At 37.7% G+C, this 21,163-nt stretch overlaps 1 protein-coding gene across 4 annotated transcripts in view; it reads left to right on the top strand.

The window, feature by feature from the left end:
- RGS7 (regulator of G-protein signaling 7) overlaps positions 1 to 21,163 on the top strand; it is a 546,902-nt gene that overhangs the window by 368,539 nt on the left and 157,200 nt on the right. For 3 of the 4 annotated variants that reach the window (XM_006902442.1, XM_006902441.1, XM_006902440.1), the window contains exons 4-5: positions 5,283 to 5,389; positions 8,454 to 8,505. The exons of the other annotated variant lie outside the window; for it this stretch is intronic. In XM_006902442.1, the coding sequence (XP_006902504.1) occupies positions 5,283 to 5,389; positions 8,454 to 8,505 (159 nt within the window). The remainder of the gene's footprint in view (positions 1 to 5,282; positions 5,390 to 8,453; positions 8,506 to 21,163) is intronic. 4 annotated transcript variants of the gene reach the window in all.

Genomic DNA, 21,163 nt, shown 5'->3' with positions numbered 1-21,163 from the left:
TAATGCCCTAAAATATAATACTTTTAGACTATTCTCTCCCCCCATAGACTTCAATGCCGTAAACATATTTCATCCAGTTTTTCTCAGTCTTACCCCACCCCAATGCCAGCCTCATTCTACAACAGTGGCACCATATAGCATTTGTCCCTTTGTGACTGAGATACCTCACTCAGCATAATGTTTTGTAATAATTACCTAGTACATTCCTTAAAGTTTACTCAAATTAGAAAACAATTTTTTTGCTTGCCCTTGAATTTGGAAAGATGTGTTCTGTTTTGAGATCTTTTCTTTAAGAGTCTGTTCTTGTTGGTGCCTATTAAGCTTCTGAAGGCTTATCTTCTTGTTTTTTAAACATTTGGGAAGCTTTCTTGAAACAAACCTCCGTGTTTTGTTGTCTCTTTCTGTTCTGTAACTCCACACACATATAACTTATTCCTCTTGATGGTATCCCATGTAATTCTTATATTTTCTTTATTTTCCTACTTCTCCCCCTCTGCGTCCCAGATTGTTTCTCTAACGAGTAGTATCAAGGGATTTATCATCCATCTCACTAATTGTATATTCCATTGTTCACTTGGCCTCTTTTGATCTTCCAATGGGTTATCTCTTCTTTAAATTTGAGAAATATATTATTTCTGACATACATTATTTATTTCTGAAATGATGAATATTCTGGATTTTAAGTTTCTGTTTTTATATGGCTTTTAATTGTCTGTTTATTTTATTAATTTTATCTTATACTGTTTCTTTAAAGTCTTCTAGAATTTTGTCTTTGCCCCCCTTAATTTATATCTGTGTTTTCCTCAGACTTTTTCTCAGTCTAATGAAGGCACTTTATTAGCTTTTCAAAATATTTTTTAATTCTTTTAGAGGAATTTCCAACCATTTTGTTTTTCTCTGAAAGATTGTGTGTATGTGTGTGTTATTCGAAGGTGCCCATTGCCTCTGGTGAGTGTGTTGTATCTGTAGGATTTTGTTTTGATATATCTGATTGATCTGTGCAAGTGTGTTATGTAGCTTACTGATTTGGCAGTTCTTAATATTTGAGCTTCTATTTTTTGGTGGGTGCAGTAGAGGATAGAAGTATGTGTGCAGTTTTCTCTTCATTGTTTATTTACAGCAGCTAAGAGCAGACTAGGCTTTTGTTGGTTACAGACTATCATACATCAATCATTGCCAGTCTTTGCTATAAGCCAAAAGTGTTGGCAATAGTTAGATAGGATGGAAAAATGTTTAATAACCCCCTCAAAATAAAATAAAAACCCACAAGAGTAGTTGTCTTTGTTGCTGTGTGCCATCGAGTCACTTGTGAGTCATAGCAACCCTATGTACAAGAGCTCTAAATGCCATTCTAGTCTAAGTGTGTATAAAAAAAATTGAGGAAGGTTAGTAAAGAAAATTGAGGAAAAAATAGAAAGGAAAAGGAAACAAGCATATATATAAAGAAATGTAAAAAACAAAAGAGGAAAGAAGAAATGAAAAAAGGATGGATGGGGAAAGATAACAAAAAGCAAGACAGAAAAAAAAAAGATAAACCTTTGCAGTATATTCACAGGGTACCTAATTGATTATCTTGCCATTGCTATGGCAGATGAAGGCAAGTTGTCTATTGTGGGGTGGAGTTTTTGTCAGTTCAGCGGGCAGCTGAGGTCAAGATGGCTAGTTAGGATAGAGTTCCTGATCATTGGAGATGTGGCTAAAGGAAAGATGCTCAGCCAAGGACAGAGCTTTCACTGACCCTTTGGGAAGCCCGAAGACTGGCTGGTCAAGCTTGGATGGCACCTCTTCTAGTTTGGGAAGTGTTAAGGGGCAGGACACCCAGTCTGGGATAAAGTTTCTGCTGGTCTCAGATGTCCCCAGGGTAATTTGTTTAACCTGGAATGTTGCTTCTGCTAGTATGAGAGATAGGTGCAGGTAAGCACCCACTCTAAGATTACTCAATCTCTTTGCATAACCAGATGGGTAGCACACATGTCTCCAAATTCATGGGTGGCATGCACCTGGTCCTAGATGCTCAAAGCTTTTGCCAGACCACAAAGTAGGTGGACAGCAGGTCAGAAGGGGTACTACCACAGCCTTTGTAGGAAGAATGCATGTACCTCCCCATGTCGGTGCCTTGTGCATCTGATGCTAACACTTCAGGGGCCATCCTTTCAGCAATGGTTTCTGTCATCCCAGAGAGGGCCAAAAATGGGCCCAAGAGGAGAGATTGTGTGATTGCACACTGGTGCCAGGGAACAGAGATTGGTCGTGATGCAGCTCCCAACACAGGCATATAGGGCACCAGGCGCCAAATCCACATGGCTTCCCAGTGAGAGGCCATTTTTCCAAAAGAGGGTACAAGATTTCAGTCAAAGATAATGTGCACTGACTCCAGGCCACAACAGACTTCTCTGCTTTGAGTTCTGCAGGCTCCTGGTTCTCAGTATCACACATGAAATGGTGCCAGCCTGGCCTCAGACCGTACTGTGGCAAGCCATTTTTAGCACTGCTGGTCACCTAGTGATTGGACACAAGGAAGGTCACTGTTCTTATCCCTGGGAGAATGGGAGGAATAAGGAGGAGATCAACCTGTGATGAGGAGATCGTCTGCCAGCTGCTGGTGTGGACACCATCACAGTCTCATGTCCCTGTGGTGATAAGAAAACTGCTTGAAAAAAATTTCAGAATGCTTGTAATGTCCCTTATCCATTCACAATTCACCTCTCAAAATCTCTATTTGGAATTTTCATTCAGGGACTTCTTAAGTTGATATTTCAACTAGTTCTGTATCACTTTTTTTCCCAACTCAAAGTTCCAGAATTATCATCTCTATCTGTTTTGAGGTTGGGGATATTTTCCCCCCTGTATCTTAATTTTAGAGAATAGAAGATTTCAAAAGGCAGCACAAGATGACAAAGTAAAATATTACAATGAAATGTGCAAGGAGTTGGAGTCAGAAAATAAAAAGGGCCGAACTCGCTCAGCATTTCTTAAGCTCAAAGAACTGAAGAAAAAAATTCAAACCTCGAGTTGCTATAATCAAGGATGTTTTAGGCAGAATATTAAATGATCCAGGAAGTATTAAAAGAAGATGGAAAGCATATACTGCGTCACTGCATCGAAAGGAATTGGCAGACACAGAAGAATTTCATGAAACAACATATGAGCAAGAGCCTATGGTGATGAAGGAAGCAGTTCAAGCTGCTTTGAAGGAAAGAGCAATAAATGAGGCCCCAGGAATAGATGGTATACTATACAATTGACATATTTCAGCTAACAGATGCTGCCCTGGACAGGCTGACCAATTTGAAGAGATCTATATTTGTTCCCATCCCGAAGAAGGGTGACCCAACAGAGTATGGAAACTATAGAACAATATCATAGATTTCAAATGCAAGCACGATTCTACTGAAGAGAACTGCCTGAAGTCCAGGCTGGGTTTAGAAGGGGTCGTGGTACTAGGAATATTGTAGCTAATGTTAGATGGATCTTAGCTGAAAGCAGGGAACATTAGAAGGGGTCGTGGTACTAGGGATATTGTAGCTAATGGTAGATGGATCTTAGCTGAAAGCAGGGAACATCAGAAGAATGTCTGTGTTTCATTGATTATGCAAAGGCGTTTGACTGTGTGGATCATAACAAACTGTGGCTGACTCTGAGAAGAATGGGAATCTAGAACACTTGATCATGTTAATGTGAAACCTATAGTTGGACCAAGAGGCAGTCATCAGAACAGAGCAAGGAAACAATACATGGTTCAAAATTAGGAAGGGTGTACCTCAGGGATGTGTCCTGTCTCCATACCTTTTCAACTTGTGTGCTGAACAGATCATTCGGGAGGCTAGGCTCTATGAGGAGAAATGTGGCATCAGGATTGTTGGATGATCTATCAACAGTCTGTGTTATGCAGATGGTACAACCCTGCTTGATGAAACTGAGGAGGACCTGAAGCTCTTGCTGCAGCCTTTAATATGGATTGAGGCTCAATTTCAATAAGACAGAGATTCTCACCACTGGACCAATTGGCAGCATCAGGATGGATGGTGAAGCGATTGTTCACAGCTTTAGTTTGCTTGGCTCCACAGTCAACACTCTTGGCACCAGTAGCCAGGAAATTAAAAGATGTATTGCAATGGGAAAGTCTGATGTTAGGGACCTCTCCAAAGTACTGAGAAGCAATGGTGTTTCTCTGGAGACTAAGGTGTGTCTGATACAGGCCATGGTCTTTTCAATCACTTGTTATGCCTCAGAGAGTTGGACAATGACTCGGGAGGATAGAAGGAGAATTGATGCCTTTGAGCTGTGGTGCTGGAGAAGAGTATTGAATGTACCATGGACTGCTAGGAAAACAAACAGATTCAACCTGGAGAGGGTTAAACCAGGTTACTCCTTGGAGGCAAGGATTCTGGGGCTTCGTCTGACATACTTTGGACATGTTGTAAGGAGGGACAGGTCCTTGGAGAGGGACATCATGCTTGGGAGGGTGGAGGGACAGCGCAGGAGGGAAAGGCCCTCTTTGAGGTAGACTGATTCAGTGACTGGCATAATCGGAATGGGTGTGTCGGAGGCAGTGTGATTGGCACAGGATAGAGCAGGGTTTAGGGCTGTTGTATGTAGGGTCGCTATGAGTCGCAAGTGACTCTATGGCACGTAACAACATAACTAAGTTGTTATTTACCTCGTTTACCATCTTGTCATAGTGAAAAATATAAATTTTTAAATGTCAGATGAATCTATTTATAGTTATATCTAGAATATTAGTTTAAGAATTGTAAGAGTTGTTTCAGCTATCAACCAAAGGTTTCAAGATTCAGTTAGAAATACATAGCTGTCAGTGAGTTACTCCAAACTGTACTAAGTACATTGTCCTGTCCGACAGTATGCTGATGATTGCCATGTGTTCATAGTTCTCATTGTGGCCATTGTGACAATTCATCTTCGTAAGGGCTTCCCTCTCCCTTGCTAGTCTTAAGCAAACACAGTCTTCAATTCTAGTAGTTGCCCAAACAGCCTTCCAGCTTCAGTGTCCATAACTCTGAATTCTCATGACTGGTCGTCATGGAGTGAGAGTGGCTATGTGGTTGTTACACACTCAGTCCAGAAACCACAAGCATCTTACCACCTTAAGTAAGACAGCTGAAATAAAAGGTGGAGCAATTAGTGTTCAGGATGTGAGGAATTGCAATGCCAGTAGGCACAAAGAGAACCAGACAGAAGAAATTACACTGCTGTAAGTAAAAAATAGAAACCTCAGTGAGTAAATAAAGCTTTTCTGTGCTCTTTTTCCTTTTCACTCACAGTGGAAGCGCTCCATCTAGGAACATTAATGGCTGCCCATGGCTATTTCTTCCCAATTTCAGACCATGTCCTCACACTGAAGGATGATGGCACATTTTACCGCTTTCAAGTAAGTTTAATGAAAATGCTCATCAATGGTAAAATAGGTGCCAGTATTTTGATTATTGGTCAGTTTTCTTTTTTGAACACTTGAAAATGATTGTTAAGTTTAAGGCAGAGAAAGTGATAAATCCAAAGACAAATAAATTATGTAATAGTGAAAAGCATAAAGGAAATTCAAGAAGTTACTTAGTTTGGGGGGGGGGAGATTGGAGAGTCTCCATCTATAAATTACATTTAGGGAGAAGGTTGAGAGATGTAATTGAGTTTCATCTGTTCTGGTCCCCGCCAACTTCAGTCCCAGCAGCCTCTCATCAGGATGATTGGAGCTCCAAGGTAAAACAGGATAATTACACAGAGTCACTGCAGTAGTGTCTAAACCCCTTCTCTTAGCTTATGTAGGCTAACATGCATACTGCTTTGTGTGTATAAATTTACCTGAGACAAAAGACAATGTAGGAAACTTGAAAACTGATTTTAAGCTACTCCAGATCATTTTCAAGTGAGACAAACATGATTATTCTTTAAGTAAATCATCAGGGATTCTTCATTTCAGTCATTCTGCATCTTCTGTTACTTGACTTCACAATTATTTACCTGAAGTGTACATTTCATTAGGCTTTATAATTCATTAACAATGCTTTGTGGATCATAGCTTATATAATTAAAGTACATGGACTAGCAGAATGTAAAATCTACAAAGTCCACAGGTGTTCTCAGAGCATTTCCCCCCATGAATTGTCTTTCAGACATTGGCATGCTCTTTTACCAGTACTATGCTGTATGACTGCATAGTAATTTGAGTATGTAAGAACTTTCTTAGGAAAGCTGAGAACCAAGAGGGAAAGTAAATAATCGTTCTCAAAGATCACTGTTCTTCCAAGATATTTTTATTTCTATTTTCTTATCTGTTACTGTAGACTTCAATTCATGCAACCTATGTATATCAGAATGGAACTATATTCCATAGGGTCTTCAGTAGCTGATTTTTAAAAAATAAGTCATTTAGCCTTTCTTCCCACTTCCCTCTGTGTGGACTTGAACTTGCAACCTTTGAGTAAGCAGCTGTGTGTGTTAACCATTTGTAGTTAGGTGTGTTAATCACATCTTTTTTTTTTTAAAATCACATCTTTTTAAACAAAACCCAACCTTCGACACACCGACAAAGGAGATTAATCAGAACTGACTTTGACAAGCACTATGGCAATTGGACAATTAAAACAGACATTCGGATGGTGGGGAAGAAGAACAAACCGGGGAGGAGGGTAGAGAGAATGGTGCAGCAATGAAGGAATGAAAACCCAAAATCCCTGTAAATGTTCATTAAAACTAATAAAATTTAATAATAATAATAATAATAATAAAAACCCAACCTTCTACCTTTGGTTTAGTTCCAACTCAGAGTCACTGTGTAGGATGGAGTAGAATTGCTCCATGATCTTGAAGTCTACGTTTTTATAGAAGCAGGATATCTCTTCCTTCTCCCATAGAACAGTTGATATCTTCTAATCTCTGATCATTTGGTTAGCTTAACCACTGTGGTACTAATGCTTCTACCACGTCTTAGAACTCTTCTATCCAAAGGCTATATTATATCCAAATCATAGGAAAGTTTTACATTGAATAAATAGAAAATAAAAAAATTCATGTCCTGAAGCAGTGTTACTGATTTAAATATTTGAAAAAAAGCAATATATGATAGGGTATTGTGATTATCACAAAAGTCCACAATTAAGGTTGCATAGTGGAATGTACTTGGGGCAGTGGGAGGGATGCAGGGGGGATTGTGTACCAGGAAGGGAGCGTTTCTTTTACTTTTGAAAGAGAGGAGTGAACTGGGGCGGGGGGAGGATTGCGGGGGGAGAGAAGTGCAGCAATGAATGAATGGAAATCCAAAATCTCTGTAAATGTTCATTAAAATTATTTAAAAAAATAAACTGCTTCTGAAAACGGAAAAATAATTTTAAAATAATTTGAAATAGTGCACCTTTATTCTGCATGCAGTTAAAGTAATGATGGCTTGAAATAGCTTATTAAATTAGTGTTAGTTGTTCTAAGGTTAACATTTTAGTAAATAAGAATTGATGATTAGCATATACTGGTTATATGCTATGAGTAATGCAAATAGTTAATCTAAACGCCTAATAAGTTCAATTAATTTTACAAATTGGCGTCTGTAGTCACGCTCCCATTCGCTGGCTGAATCACTATCATTCTCGGGACTAGGACTTGATAGAGTTCACAAGTGTTCATGGTTGGTTCGTAGACCAGTGCCAAGCATGTTCAGCTAGCATGGCTAGGAAAATAAGTTTAGGATAAAAATGAACTACTGATGGTTAATAATAATATTTTTCCTAGTCAGACATATTCTTTGTAGTATAGTCGATCAACTTGTAGAATTTCCTATTTTGGGAATTTTGCCTGTTATTAATGAAATAAACTCAGCTAAGGTATTATTAGTTGTTTGTTTTTAAAAATTATCTTGAGTTTGTCCAGTTCAAATATTTGGAGTACTAAATGTTTTTGAGAAATAATGTTTTTAAAAGTAAAAATAAAAAGTTGTTTTCATTTAGTTAGATAATGTTGAGAAATATTTTACATAATTAGCAGGACTAGGCAAATGACTTCCAAAATTTAGGGAAAGGTTTTGATGTCTAAAGTTTCAAATATCCTGAAAGGAATATTGTGATACATGATGCACAACAAATAATCTGTTATATTTAAATATGTTTTGCCCTGATGCTGAGTATAACCCTCCACTCTCACTCTTATTTGTGAGCCAGCATTTTTGCTTGAATGAAAAACGAAGACGTTTTACCTATGTATCAGTTGTAAAATTGTAGCAAAGTATGAGATTTTTAACCTGTTCATTCTTCGTATACCTGGAGATTAAACAATTTCCTGGCAAAGCAAATTAGAAAAAAACAAACACAATTTTTCCTGAATTAAAACATTATTTAGTGGGCGAGTAATCAGTTACGCTGGGTGATTGGTTAAGATGGAAACAAAATAAGTTAAGAAAATCTTTAGTGCTTTACTTTTCTAATCTATGTTTCACTCATTTAATTCCACAGACACCCTATTTTTGGCCATCAAATTGCTGGGAGCCAGAAAATACAGACTATGGTCAGTGCAATGTCTCAACGTTTTATTATTGAAAGCTAATATGTCTGGATGAACACATGCCTTATCTTTGTTGCATTGTCACCAAGACAAGGAAACCATGTTTTTTATATGTAACACTGTTTCTATAATTGAGTTTATAAAGTGTCTTGTTCAGTCTTTTCTTATAACTGAGTATAACTTTTTTAGTGCTATACTGCCCCAAGGAAAACTCTGAAAAGTTTAGAAAGCTAAAAAATCCAAACCTATCACATAAGAATTTCATGAAACAACATATGAGCAAGAGCCTATGGTGATGAAGGATGAAGTTCAAGCTGCGTCAAAGGAAATAGCAAAAAATGAAGTCCCAGGAATAGATGGTATACTATACAATTGACATATTTCAGCTAACAGATGCTGCCCTGGACATGCTCACCAAGTTGTGCCAAGAAATCTGGAGAACAACCACTTGGTCAACTGACTGGAAGAGATCTATATTTGTTCCCGTTCCAAAGAAGGGTGACCGAACAGAATGTGGAAACTATAGAACAATATCATTGATTTCACATGCAAGCAAGATTCTACTGAAGATTATCCAAAAACGACTGGAACAGCACATCAGCAGAGAACTGCCGGAAGTCCAGGCTAGGTTTAGAAGGGGTTATGGTACTAGGGATATTGTAGCTGATGTTAGATGGATCTTAGCTGAAAGCAGAGAATACCAGAAGAATGTCTATCTGTGTTTCATTGACTATGCAAAGGCATTTGACTGTGTGGATCATAACAAACTGTGGCTGAATCTGAGAAGAATGGGAATCCCAGAACACTTGATCATGTTAATGTGAAACCTATAGTTGGACCAAGAGGCAGTCATCAGAACAGAGCAAAGAAACAATACATGGTTCAAAATTGGGAAGGGTGTGTGGAGGGACTGTGCAGGAGGGTAAGACCCTCTATGAGGTGGATTGATACATTGTCTGGCGTAATGGGAATGGGTGTGTCTGACACAGTGAGACTGGCACAGGATAGAGCAGAGTTTATGGCTGTTGTACGTCGGGTCACTATGAGTCTCAAGCGACACAACGACACAACAGCAACAACAGCATCACTTTTCAGTTGATGAATTCCCAAGAATGGATTGTAGAGCCAAGTAAAATAAAATCCTTGACAACTTCAACTTTCCCTCCATTTCTCTTGCTTATTGTTTCAGTGGTGAGGAGTTTGGAGTGGGGGCAGGGGGTGGAGAGGAGATATTATAGTGTAATCTATACTGATGGCTATAATCTTTGAGTTTGATCAAGCAGTACTTCATGTCTTCTCCACTTGCTACTACAAGCAAGGTTGTGTCATCTGTATAGCAGACCTTGTTGATGAGTCTCCAATCTTGATGCCATTTTCTTCTTTATGTTATTTAGTACAATGGTTATAATTACTGCGAAAGGATACAACCCTGACTCACACCGTATCTGATTTTAAGCCATGTACAGTTTTGTATGGTTCTTTGAATAGCTGTTTCTTTGTTCTTGTACAGATTCCACAAGACAATTAAGTGTTTTGAAATTCCTATTCATCTCAATGTTATCCAAAATTTGTTATGACCCACAGAGTAGAATGACTTTGCATAATCAATAAAACTCAAATCAGTGTCTTTCTGATATTCTCCGCTTTCAGCCAAAGTCCATCTGACATCAAAAAGATATTGCTCATTCCACAACCTCTTCTGAATACAGGTTGAATTCATGGCAATTCCTTGTGGATGTGCTATTGTAATAATTTTTTAAATAATCCTCAGCAATATTTTACTTTTGTGTGGTATTATGATATTTTCTGATATTTCTGCAGTCAGTTGGATCACTTTTTAAAAAAAAAATAGCACATGTGTGTATCTTTTCTAGTTGCTGGGGCCAGTAAGTCTTCCAAATATGATGCCATAGATAAATCAACTTTTCCAGAGCTACCTCTGTTTGAATAAATACCTCAATTGTTATTCTATTCTGAAGACTTATCTTTTATCAGTGACTTTAGTAAAATTTTGAATTTTTTCTTCAGTACTATAGATTCTTGATTATATACTACTTTGTAAAATGGTTCAATGTTGACTAAATTTCTGGTACGGTAACTCTGTGTATTCCATCTTCTTTTGATATTTCCTATATCAGTCAGTATTTTGCCTATAGAGTCCTCCAGTATTCCAACTCGAGGCTTGAATTTTCTTCCCTACTCTTTCATCTTGAGGATTGGCTTTCTACCTCAAAATTGCTGCATATTTCACTTTAATAGTTTGTGACTTCTTGAGCTGCTCTTTCAAATGTTATTTTCAATTCTCTTATTTCATAGTTTCTTCTTTTACCTTTAGTTTCTCAATGTTCAAGAGCAAGTTTCAGAGTCTCTTCTGGTATCCATGTCATTTTATTTGCAGTTATTGTTTATTGTGACTTGTGTAAAAGTTACAAAGCATATTGGTTTTCTTTTCAACCGTTAATGCAAATTTTGTTTTATAACATTAATTACCATACCCACAATGGAATTACACTCTTGCCACTTCCTGCCTGTAATTATCATTTCCATTAACCTTTCATTTCTACTCCTGCCTGCCTTGAAGCCTTTATCCTTGGGGAAAGGCTGCTGTTTGACCTGATGTGGTTATTCAAAGAAGTGAGTATCTCTTTGGTGTTATTGCTAATCTTATAGGCCTGTCTTGTTTAGCTAATAGTTGAGAAACAGAAGTAAATTTTGTTCCTGTTTCAAAGGGTGACCTAAGGCCAAGCCTAGTGTTTCTTATGTTTCTGTTTGGTTCCATGTTTTCCCCTGTCCTGGCTCGGATCTTCTATTGTCTGGAGTGGTGAGTGGTAGTAGCCAGGTACAGTCTAGCTCTTAGAATCTCAGAGTGGTGGTGATTCCTGTGGTAGCTATTGTGGTTCAAGAGTTGAACTTTACATGGTCCATTAGTCTTCTGAACTAATTATTTCAGTAAATCTTTACTTCTCTGCCTTCTTCTTTGTCCTGGACAGGAAGAGACAAATAGTTGCACCTTAGATGATAAGACCTCAGTCTCAATTCACCAAAGTAGCATAGCTTCGTCACTGTTTTAGTGGACTGTGTTATACCAATTGTCCTTGATATCCTCCAAGATTATATTCCCAAGGCTTCAGAACCAATGTGTCACTCTCTCAGGGTGTTTGGTTATGATTAAGAAGCATACAAAGCATTGGCCCCTGTTGGCTCTGCTATGTTCATGAACTTAACTGCAGGATTTACTAATAAGGATGTAGAAATAATCTTACTCAGTGTCCAAATCTCAGATGCATAGCAAGTGATCGAAAGACAGGGCCACCTTAGTCCTCAAACTGGCATTTGGAAAGGTCCCTAAATGCAGACTCTCCCAGTGCATTTTATCTCCTGATTTCCTGACTGCTGGTACCAAGGGTATTAATTGTGGATCCCAAGTAAGATGAAATTGTTGATGATTTCAGCCTTTTCTCCATCTATCATGATATTGCCTATTAGTCCAGTGGTAAGAATCTTTGTTTTTTTGACATGAGATTCAATCCTTGTTGAAGTATTTTTGATCTTCTGCAATAAGTGCTTCAAGTCCTTCTCACTTTTAGCAAGCAAGATTATGTTGTCTGCACAACACAGGTTATTGATGTGTCTCCTTCCAAACCTGAAGCCACATTAGTCATCATAGAGGCCAGCTTCCTGAATAGTTTTCTTACCATACAGATTGAATAGATATGGAGAAAAGATACAACCCTGATGCACTCCCTTCTTATTTTTAAATCATATAGTGTTCCCTTGCTTTGTTCACACAACAGCCTCTTGATCTAGGTATAGGTTTCATACGAGCACAATTAAGAGCTCTGGGATTCCCATTCTTCTCAATGTTAGCCATAACTTGTTATGATCTACATAATCAAATGTCTTTTTCTAGTCAATAAAGCATAATTATATAGTCTTCTGGTATTCTTTACTTTCAGCTAGGATCCATCTTAAATCAACAGTGATATCCAGAGTGCTATGACCTCTTATAAATCCTGCTTGAAATTCTGAAATTTCCCTATATATGTACTGTTTTAGCCATTTTAAAATGCTCCTCAGCAGTATTCTGTCTACCTTTGATATTAATGATACTGTTTTATAGTTTCTACATTCTGTTAGATCATCTTTCTTGGGAATATAAACAAATATGGACCTCTTCTGATCTACTGGCCAGACAACTGTCCTCCAAATTCCCTAGCAGAGACTGCTGAGTGCATCCAGGGTTGCATCTGTTATTTGAAACAAGTCAATTGGTAACTCATTGATTCTTAGAGCCTTATTTTTTCCCAATTCCTTCAATGAAGCTTCCACTTCCTCTTTCATTACCAGTGACTCCTGTTCATATAATCCTGAAATTTCTCAGAGTTGGTCAGTTCTTTTTCTTACACTGATTCTGCGTATTCCTTCCATCTTCTTTTGATGCTTTCTGAGTCATTTAATATTTAGCCCATAGCACCTTTCAGTATTGGAATTTGAGGCTTAAATTTATTTTTATCCTCTCAGCTTGACAAATGCAAAGGGACTTCTTTTTTCTTTTTTTTAATTATTAATTTTAATAAACACTTACAGAGGTTTTGGACTTCCATTCATTCATTGACGCACTTTTCTCCCTCTCTAAAAAGGAAAAGAAAAAAAATTCCTTCTTTGGTATACAATTCTCCCATCCCTTCCTCCCCACCCCTGTACACTTCTCTATGCAACCTTAATTCTGGATTCCTGTGCTGACCATAATAATCATATATCGCCTCTAATCTGTTCTTTCCCTCATCTGTTTCAATACAGTGTACATAATTTATCCAGTTTTTTCTGTCTTACCCCAACCCTGATGTCAGATCCATTCTACAACAGTGGCACCATGCGGTATTTGTCCCTTTGTGACTGAGCTATTTCACTCAGCATAATGTCCTCCAGGGCCACCCATTTTGAAGAACATTGCATGAGTTCCTTGTTTTTCAATGCAGCGCAGTATTCCATAGTGTGAATATACCAGGGCTTCTCTATCTATTAGTTTGTTGATGGACACTTAGGTTGCTTCCAACTCTTTGCTGTTGTAAACAAAGCTGCGATAAACATGGGTGTGCATATTTAATCATAAGGTTTATTGATCAAAACATGAAGATTTTTTTTTCTTTCTGTTGAAAAGTAATCATTAAGATTATAGTCTTTGAGTTTCATCAATAAATCTTCATTTTCTGCAAGCAAGTTGTGTAGGTTGCATATCACAAGTTTCTGATGAGTACTGTTGCCACATTCTTCTTCATTTAGTTCAGCTTCTTTCAAAGCAACTTCCTCTTCATTCTTCAGATCCAGATCTCTGCACAATCTTGTTATTTTTTTATTGAGATTTTAATGAAAGTTTATAAATAACTTGAATTTCCATTCATTCATTGTTGCACTCCTTCCTCCCTGCCCCCACCCAGTTCACTTTTTTCCCTGGAAAAAAAGTTTTCTTCTTTGTTATACAGTCTTCCCACCTCCCCCCCTTAGACCACTTTATTATACAGCTCTTATACTGGACTTTTGTCTTGCCAATAATAACCTAATAATATATTCATTTTATTATAAAGTTCTCTCCTTGATCTGTTTCAATGCTGTGTACATTATTTATCCCATCTTTTCTCCATTTTCCCCCAACCCTCATGTCGGTCCTGTTTTATAACAGTGGCATTATGCAATATTTGTCCTTTTGTAATTAAGATATTTCACTCAGCATACTGTACTCTGTGGTCACCAATTTTGTATAATATTTCATGAGTTCTTTGTTTTCAGTGCTGCATTATATTCCATTGTGTGAATATACCACAGCTTTTCTATCCATTCATTTGTTGATGGGCACTTGGATTGATTCCAACTTTTTGTTGTTGTAGACAGAGCAGCAACAAACATGGATATGCATATATCTGCTTGAGTGGCAGTTCTGGTTTCTTTAGGATATATTCCCAGTAAAGGGATTGCTGGGTCAAATGGTATTTCTATTTGCAACTTTTTGAGAAAGCGCCATACTGCCTTCCAGAGTGGTTGCACCATTTTACACTCCCAAAACAGTGAGTAAGGGTTCCAATTTCTCCACAACCTTGCCAGCATTTGCTGCTCTGTTCTATTTTGCTATTCTTATGGGAATGAGATGACATCTAGTTGTCTTAATTTGCATCTCTCTTAGAGCCAGGGATTTTGAACGTTTCTCATTTGTTTGTTCACCATCTGAAAGACTTCCTTGGTGTAGTGTCTGTTCATATCCTGTTCCCATTTTGCAACTGGGTTGTTTACTTCTTTCTTGTTGTGGTGCTTGAGTATTCTATAAATTCCCTATATTCTATATAAGTCCCTTATTACCAAATATTTTTTCCCAATCTGTAGCTTCTCTTTTTACCATTGGAGAAGGTTTTGGATGTACATTGGGATTTGATTCTTAGAAGGTCCCATTCACCTACTTTTTATCTTCTCCTAGTTTTAGGTTTTTCAGGATACTTGGAAGACTGTTCATGTTGTGGATTAATGCTTCTAGGGTTCTTCTAAGCTTTTCTGTAATGAAGTTTATAGTCCTTGTTTTTAGACCTAGGTCCTTGATCCACTTTGAGTTGGTTTTTGTATGTGGTATGAACTGTGGGTCTTATTTGCACGTTCTACAGATGGTTTTCCAATTTTGCCAACACCCTTAGTTAAAAGTCTATAATTTCCTCACTTAACTGATTTCATCTCCTTGTCAAAAATCAGTTGACCATAGGTACATGGGCTGATTTTCAGGCTTTCAATTCTGTTCCATTGATCTATGTCTCTGTCATTGCACTAGTACCACACTATCTTGACCACCACAGCAGTGTAGTAGGATTTGAAATGAGGGAGTGAGATGTCTCCTACCTTATTTCTCTTTTTAAGATGTGCTTTACTTATTTGGGGCCTCTTTCCATTCCAAATGAAATTGGAGATTGCCTTTTCTATCTCTTTGAAGAATGGAATTGGTATTTGTATTGGGATTGCACTGAACGTGTAAATTGCCTTTGGTAGTATTATCATTTTCACAATATTGAGTCTTCATATCCATGAACAAGGCATATTCTTCCATTTCTCCAGGTCTCTTTTTGTTTCTTGTAGTAATGTTTTGTAATTTTCTTTGAATAGATCCTTTGTGTTTCTAGTTAGATTTACTCCCAAGTATTTAATCTTGTGATTAGCTATTGTGATGTGTATTGTTTTCTTAGCTCCAGTTCTGTATTCTCTTTATCACTGTTGAGAAATCCAATTGACTTGTGTATGTTGTTATTGTATCCTGCCATTTTTCTGAATTGGTCAACTATGTCCAGTAGGTTACTTGCTGATTCTTTAGGGTTTTTTAAGTATACTATCATATCGTCTGTATATAGAGATAATTTTACCTCCTCTTTGCCAATTTGGATACCTCTTATTTCCTTCTCTTGTCTTACTGATATCACTAATACTTTTAATACACTATTGAATAGGAGAGGTGATAGTGGGAATCCTTGCCTAGTTCCTGTTCTCAAAGGGAATGCTTTTAACCTCTCTTCATTGAGAACAATGTTGTCTCTCAGGTTTGTGTATATACTTTTTACTATGTTGAGGAAATTGCCTTCTGTTCCTATTTTATTGAGTGTTTGAATCAAGAAAGGGTGTTGAATTTTGTCAAAGGCCTTTTCTGCACCAATTGATAGGATCATGTGGTTCTTGTTCTTTGCTTTGTTAATGTTATGAATTACATTGATTGTTTTTCTTATGTTGAATCATCCTTGCATACCTGTTATGACTTTCACTTACTCATGGTGAATTATATTTTTGATGTATCGTTGGATTCTATTGGCCAGGATTCTATTCAGGATTTTTGCATCTGTGGTCATAAAAGATATTGGCCTATAGTTTTCTATTTTGGTGGTGTCTTTACCTGGCTATGATATGAGGGCATTTTTGCTTCATAGAATGAGTCTGGTAATGATTTTCTGATCCAGTATGGTCAACATCAGTCCATTTCACCTCACTAATGTCCAGGAAATCAATTTTTATGTGTTGCATTTCATTTTTGACAACTGACAGTTTTCCAAGTTTTTTACTTAAGATATTGCATGTTCCAGTGTGGTTGTTTGCATCCCTCCTCTTTTTTAGTTATGCCACATAAGCAAATGATTGTCCTTCATTGATTGAAAGCTTATATCATCCATGTTGTTAAGGAGACAATTTTGATGAGACTGTGTATCATAACAAATTTATGAGTAACATTGAGAAGAATGAGAATCCTAGAACACTTAATTGTGCTTATGTAAAGCATGTATCTCCACCAAGGTGCTATTGTCTGAACAGAGCAAGGAACACTGCTTTGTTATTTTTTTGTGTTTTATTTTTTGCTGGTGTTTTTTTTTTATTTTAAGTTGATTTTAATTAAAGTTTTCAGAGACTTTGGATTTCCATTCATTCGTTGTTGCACTTTTCTCCCTGTCCACCCCATCCCCCTGCTGCATGGTTTAAAATCAGGAAATGTGTGTGTCAGCATTGTAGATTTTCTCCATACCTATTCAATCTATGGAGAAGCTGAGCTATATGACAAGGAATATGCCATCAAAATTGGAGGAAGACCTAAAAGTAATTTGCATTATGCAGATGACACAAATTTGCATATTAAATGTGAAGAAAACTTGAAATACTTGCTGCCAAAGATAAAAAAACTATACCCACCAACATACATTTCATTGTACTTTGATACATAATCAATATCTATAGAGCCAGCAGTCAAGAAATCAAAAGGCATATAGCAATGGGAAAATCTACTGTCAGGAATCTCCCCAAAGTGCTAAAGAACAACGATGTCAGTCAAAAGACTATGATGTTCTTGATGTAAGCATGATATTTTCATTTATTTCCTATGCCTCTGAAAGTTGAACAGTGAATAAGGATGACAAAAGAATCAATGCCTTTGATTTGTGATGGTGGAGAAGAGTATGGAATATTCCTAGGCTTCCAAACAAACAAACAATTCTTTCTTGCAAAGTGCAACCAGGTTGCTCCTTGCAGGCATAAATGGTGAAACTTCATCTCACATACTTTGGGCATGCTGTCAGGAAGGGCCAGACCTTGGAGAAGGACATCATGCTGGGAAAGGTGGAGGGGTAGAGAAAGAGAGGAAGACCCCAACAAGATGAATTGATATGTGATGGTAAGAATGAGTTTGAACATATCAGAGATGATGAAGATGATGCCCAGTTGGGCAACATTCAGATCCATTGTTCAACATGAGTCGTGACACCTAATAACAACTGCAATTTTGAGGAGCTGGTTCTTTCCCTATATTTTTATTACCTTACATCTTAAGAGCTGCTTCTTCTTCTAACACTAAGGTGGACAGTACTCCACTGATATTCAGAACAGTTTCAAGGACTTCTCATTTCAGAATCGGGAGACCAGGTCTGCCTCTTAATCTATATTTAGAAGCTCTGCTGAAACCTGTCTACCAGGAATAATCCTGTGCCAGCAATAGTTTCTGGCATCATAGCAATCCACATGCCACCACAGTACTACACTGATGGGCGTCCTCAGGAGAGATATATTTCCCAAACACACACTGTCTGACTTTCTATAGGAAGGTTTAACCCCTCCCTTTGTCTTGACTTTCATACAGTAAAATCTCATTGGGTAGAAATTAAATAAATCTCTTACCTGAGGGTGTTAAGCCATATCACAAGGGTAGTGTTTATCCAGGTGTCCACTCAGACTACTCCTTACAAAAACTAATATAAAGTGGTCCTCATTCTGCAACTTTCCTTAAAATCTAGATTTGATGCAAGACATCTGGAATTTCATGAGGCTTACATTTCACATTTACATGGCATAATGGCAAAAACAACCTGAAGAGGACTTCTGAGTCCTTATGTACTACCACGAGAATCATTAACATTTCCTGCACTAAATTTGACTACTGTTGTTGCTACCCTCCTCGTTCTCAGTTAAAGAGCCCTGACAGTCCAGTGCTTAAGCAGTTGGCTACAAAATGAAGGGGGACAGTTCAAAGCCATCAGCTGCTCTGGGGGAGAAAAATGTGGCAGATTGCATTTGTAAAGATGATAATCTGATTATAACCTTGGGTACCCCATAGGGAATTTTTACTTTGTCCTATTGTATCCCAGAGAGTCATAATCCACTCAACAGTAATGTGGTTTTGGGTTTTGGGGTTTCTCCCTCTCTTACCATCCCACAAATCTGAATCCACCAGGTAAGAGTTTACTTTAGAAGCTAAGGTCAAGTCAAATTTTTATTGGGTCAGGTGATAAAAGTGTTAATGATGGAACATTTGATCAAATATTGGTTCATACTGCTGTAAAATGGGACTGATATCAGGGTGAGGGTAAGACAGAAAAACTGGATAAATTGTGAATACTGCACTGAAACAGATGAGGGACTGAATAATTTAAAAGCCATGTATGATAGGGTAGTATGATTATCACAAGAGTCCATAATTAAGGTTGCATAGTGGAATGTACTTGGGGTGGTGGGAGGGCTGCAAGGGAGATTGTGTACCAGGGAGGGAGTCTTTCTTTTACTTTTGAAAGAGAGGAGCGAACTGGGGGGGTTGGGGGAGAGGGCTGGGCGGGTAGAAAAGTGCAGCAATGAATGAATGGAAATCCAAATTCTCTGTAAATGTTCATTAAAATTATTTTTAAAAAAAAAAGATTGGTTCATGTGAAAAGTAATCAAAGGAGATACCATGGAGCCTTCAGCTTAAATTAACGAAGTATTTCAGTTGACATTAGAATAATAGAATAATTGAACTTGCTAATAATAATTTTCTGCAACATTGTTTTATTTATATATCTGAACTTTCCTATTCTTTTGCTGTTTTTTGAAAATCCATTTCTTCCTTTATGTTTTGGGGAAATTTAATTGTGACAACTATTCACTAAAAGGGAACTTTGGTGACCTAGTTAGTGGTAATGAGTACTGTCAACCTGAAGGCATGTGGTTCAAATCCACTTGCTCCAACAGGGGAATATGGGCAGTCTTCCCATGTGAGATTTATGGCCTTCAAAAACCCATTGTAGGATCAACTATGAGTTGGTTCTGACTTCATAGCAAATATCAACAACTGCATTCCATAAAAAATTTGTTGCTGTTGTTATGTTCCATCAAGTCACTTGCATCTCATAGTGACCCTCTGAATCCTGTTCTATCTTGTGCCAACCTGATACAGCCTCTGACACACCTACTCTCACTACCCCAGCCACTGAGTCAGTCCATCTCATCGAGGTCATCCTCTCTTGTGCTGTCCCTCTCCAAGAACTGGTTCCTCCTTACAGGATGCCCAAAGTATGTCAGAAGGTTCAGAATCCTTGCCTCCAAAGAGCAGCCTGGTTTCACCCTCTTCAAGATAAACTGGTTTGTTTTCCTGGCAGTCCATTGTATATTCAATACTCTTCTTCAGCACCACAGCTCAAATGCATCAATTCTCTTTATATAATCTCTAATTTATATATAAATATATCTAATTTATATTTAAATTATCTTTATATCATCCCTAGTCACTGTCTAGATTTCTGATGCATAGCAAGTAATTGCAAAGACCATGGTCTAGATCAGGTGCACCCTAGTCTCCAGACTGACATTATTGCTCTCCAGTACTCTGGAGAGGTCTCTGACAGCAGATTTTCCCCAGTGCAATTCATCTTTTGATTTCCTGGCTGCTGGTACCAAGAGTGTTGATTGTGGAGCCAAACAAACTGAAGCTGTTAACAATCTCAGTCTCTTCACTGTTTATCAAGATACTGCCAATCTAAATTCATGACATCATAAATGCTGCTTTTTGAATTTCAGTAATGATACTACCCAATCATTTTTGTCAAAAAAATAACAAGACAAAACAAAAGGTTGGAAACACAGTTTTGAAAAAAATAACACATCTTTTTTTTTTTTTTTTTTATAATTATATTTTATTAATTTTCATAAACATTTACAGAGATTTTGGGTTTCCATTCATTCACTGCTGCACCATTCTCTCTACCCTCCTCCCAGTTTGTTCTTGTCCAAATGCCACAGTGCTTGTCAAAGCCAGTTCTGATTAATCTTCTTTGTCAGTGTGTCCTTTGCCATTCCCTATCACTCCTCCCTGAGAGAGACTTCACCCTGAGTCATAAGGAAAAGGGAATGGCGTATTATCTACTTCCTGCTGAAAAGAGACGCTGTAGGTTTCAGGGTGAAGATCTCTCACTACTCTAAAGGGCCCCTTTGGCAGTAGGAAACACATAGACTATTATGGAGATTGATTTTGGAATTTAGATGCACTCTTATTGATTGTGCTTAGCCATACATGTTTATATACTTGAAGATGTGTCATGGGGGTGTTGCAACCTAGAAGACACAAATTTGACTAACAAGTTATAAGTACATGAGTCAAAAATTATTTAAAAGTAAAAGAAAAGATTCTTTCATTGTTCCACAACCCCCCCCCCAGGTCCCCTCTACCATGTAGCCCTCGCTCTAGACTCCTGTGATGACAGAAACATCCAGTTATATATCTCTTTTAAACAGTTTTCTCCCTCCTCTGTTTCAGTGCAGTATACATTATTGAACCCACCGTACTCAGTCTCTCCCCAACCCCAAGGACAGTCCCATTCTACAACAGTGGCTAATACATCTTGATTACCGTGTTTTG

The sequence above is a fragment of the Elephantulus edwardii genome, unplaced genomic scaffold, assembly GCF_000299155.1.
Source record: "Elephantulus edwardii isolate Elephantulus edwardi_28Jun2011 unplaced genomic scaffold, EleEdw1.0 scaffold00412, whole genome shotgun sequence".
NCBI lineage: Eukaryota > Metazoa > Chordata > Mammalia > Macroscelidea > Macroscelididae > Elephantulus > Elephantulus edwardii.
This window is presented reverse-complemented; position numbering and strand designations above follow the sequence as displayed.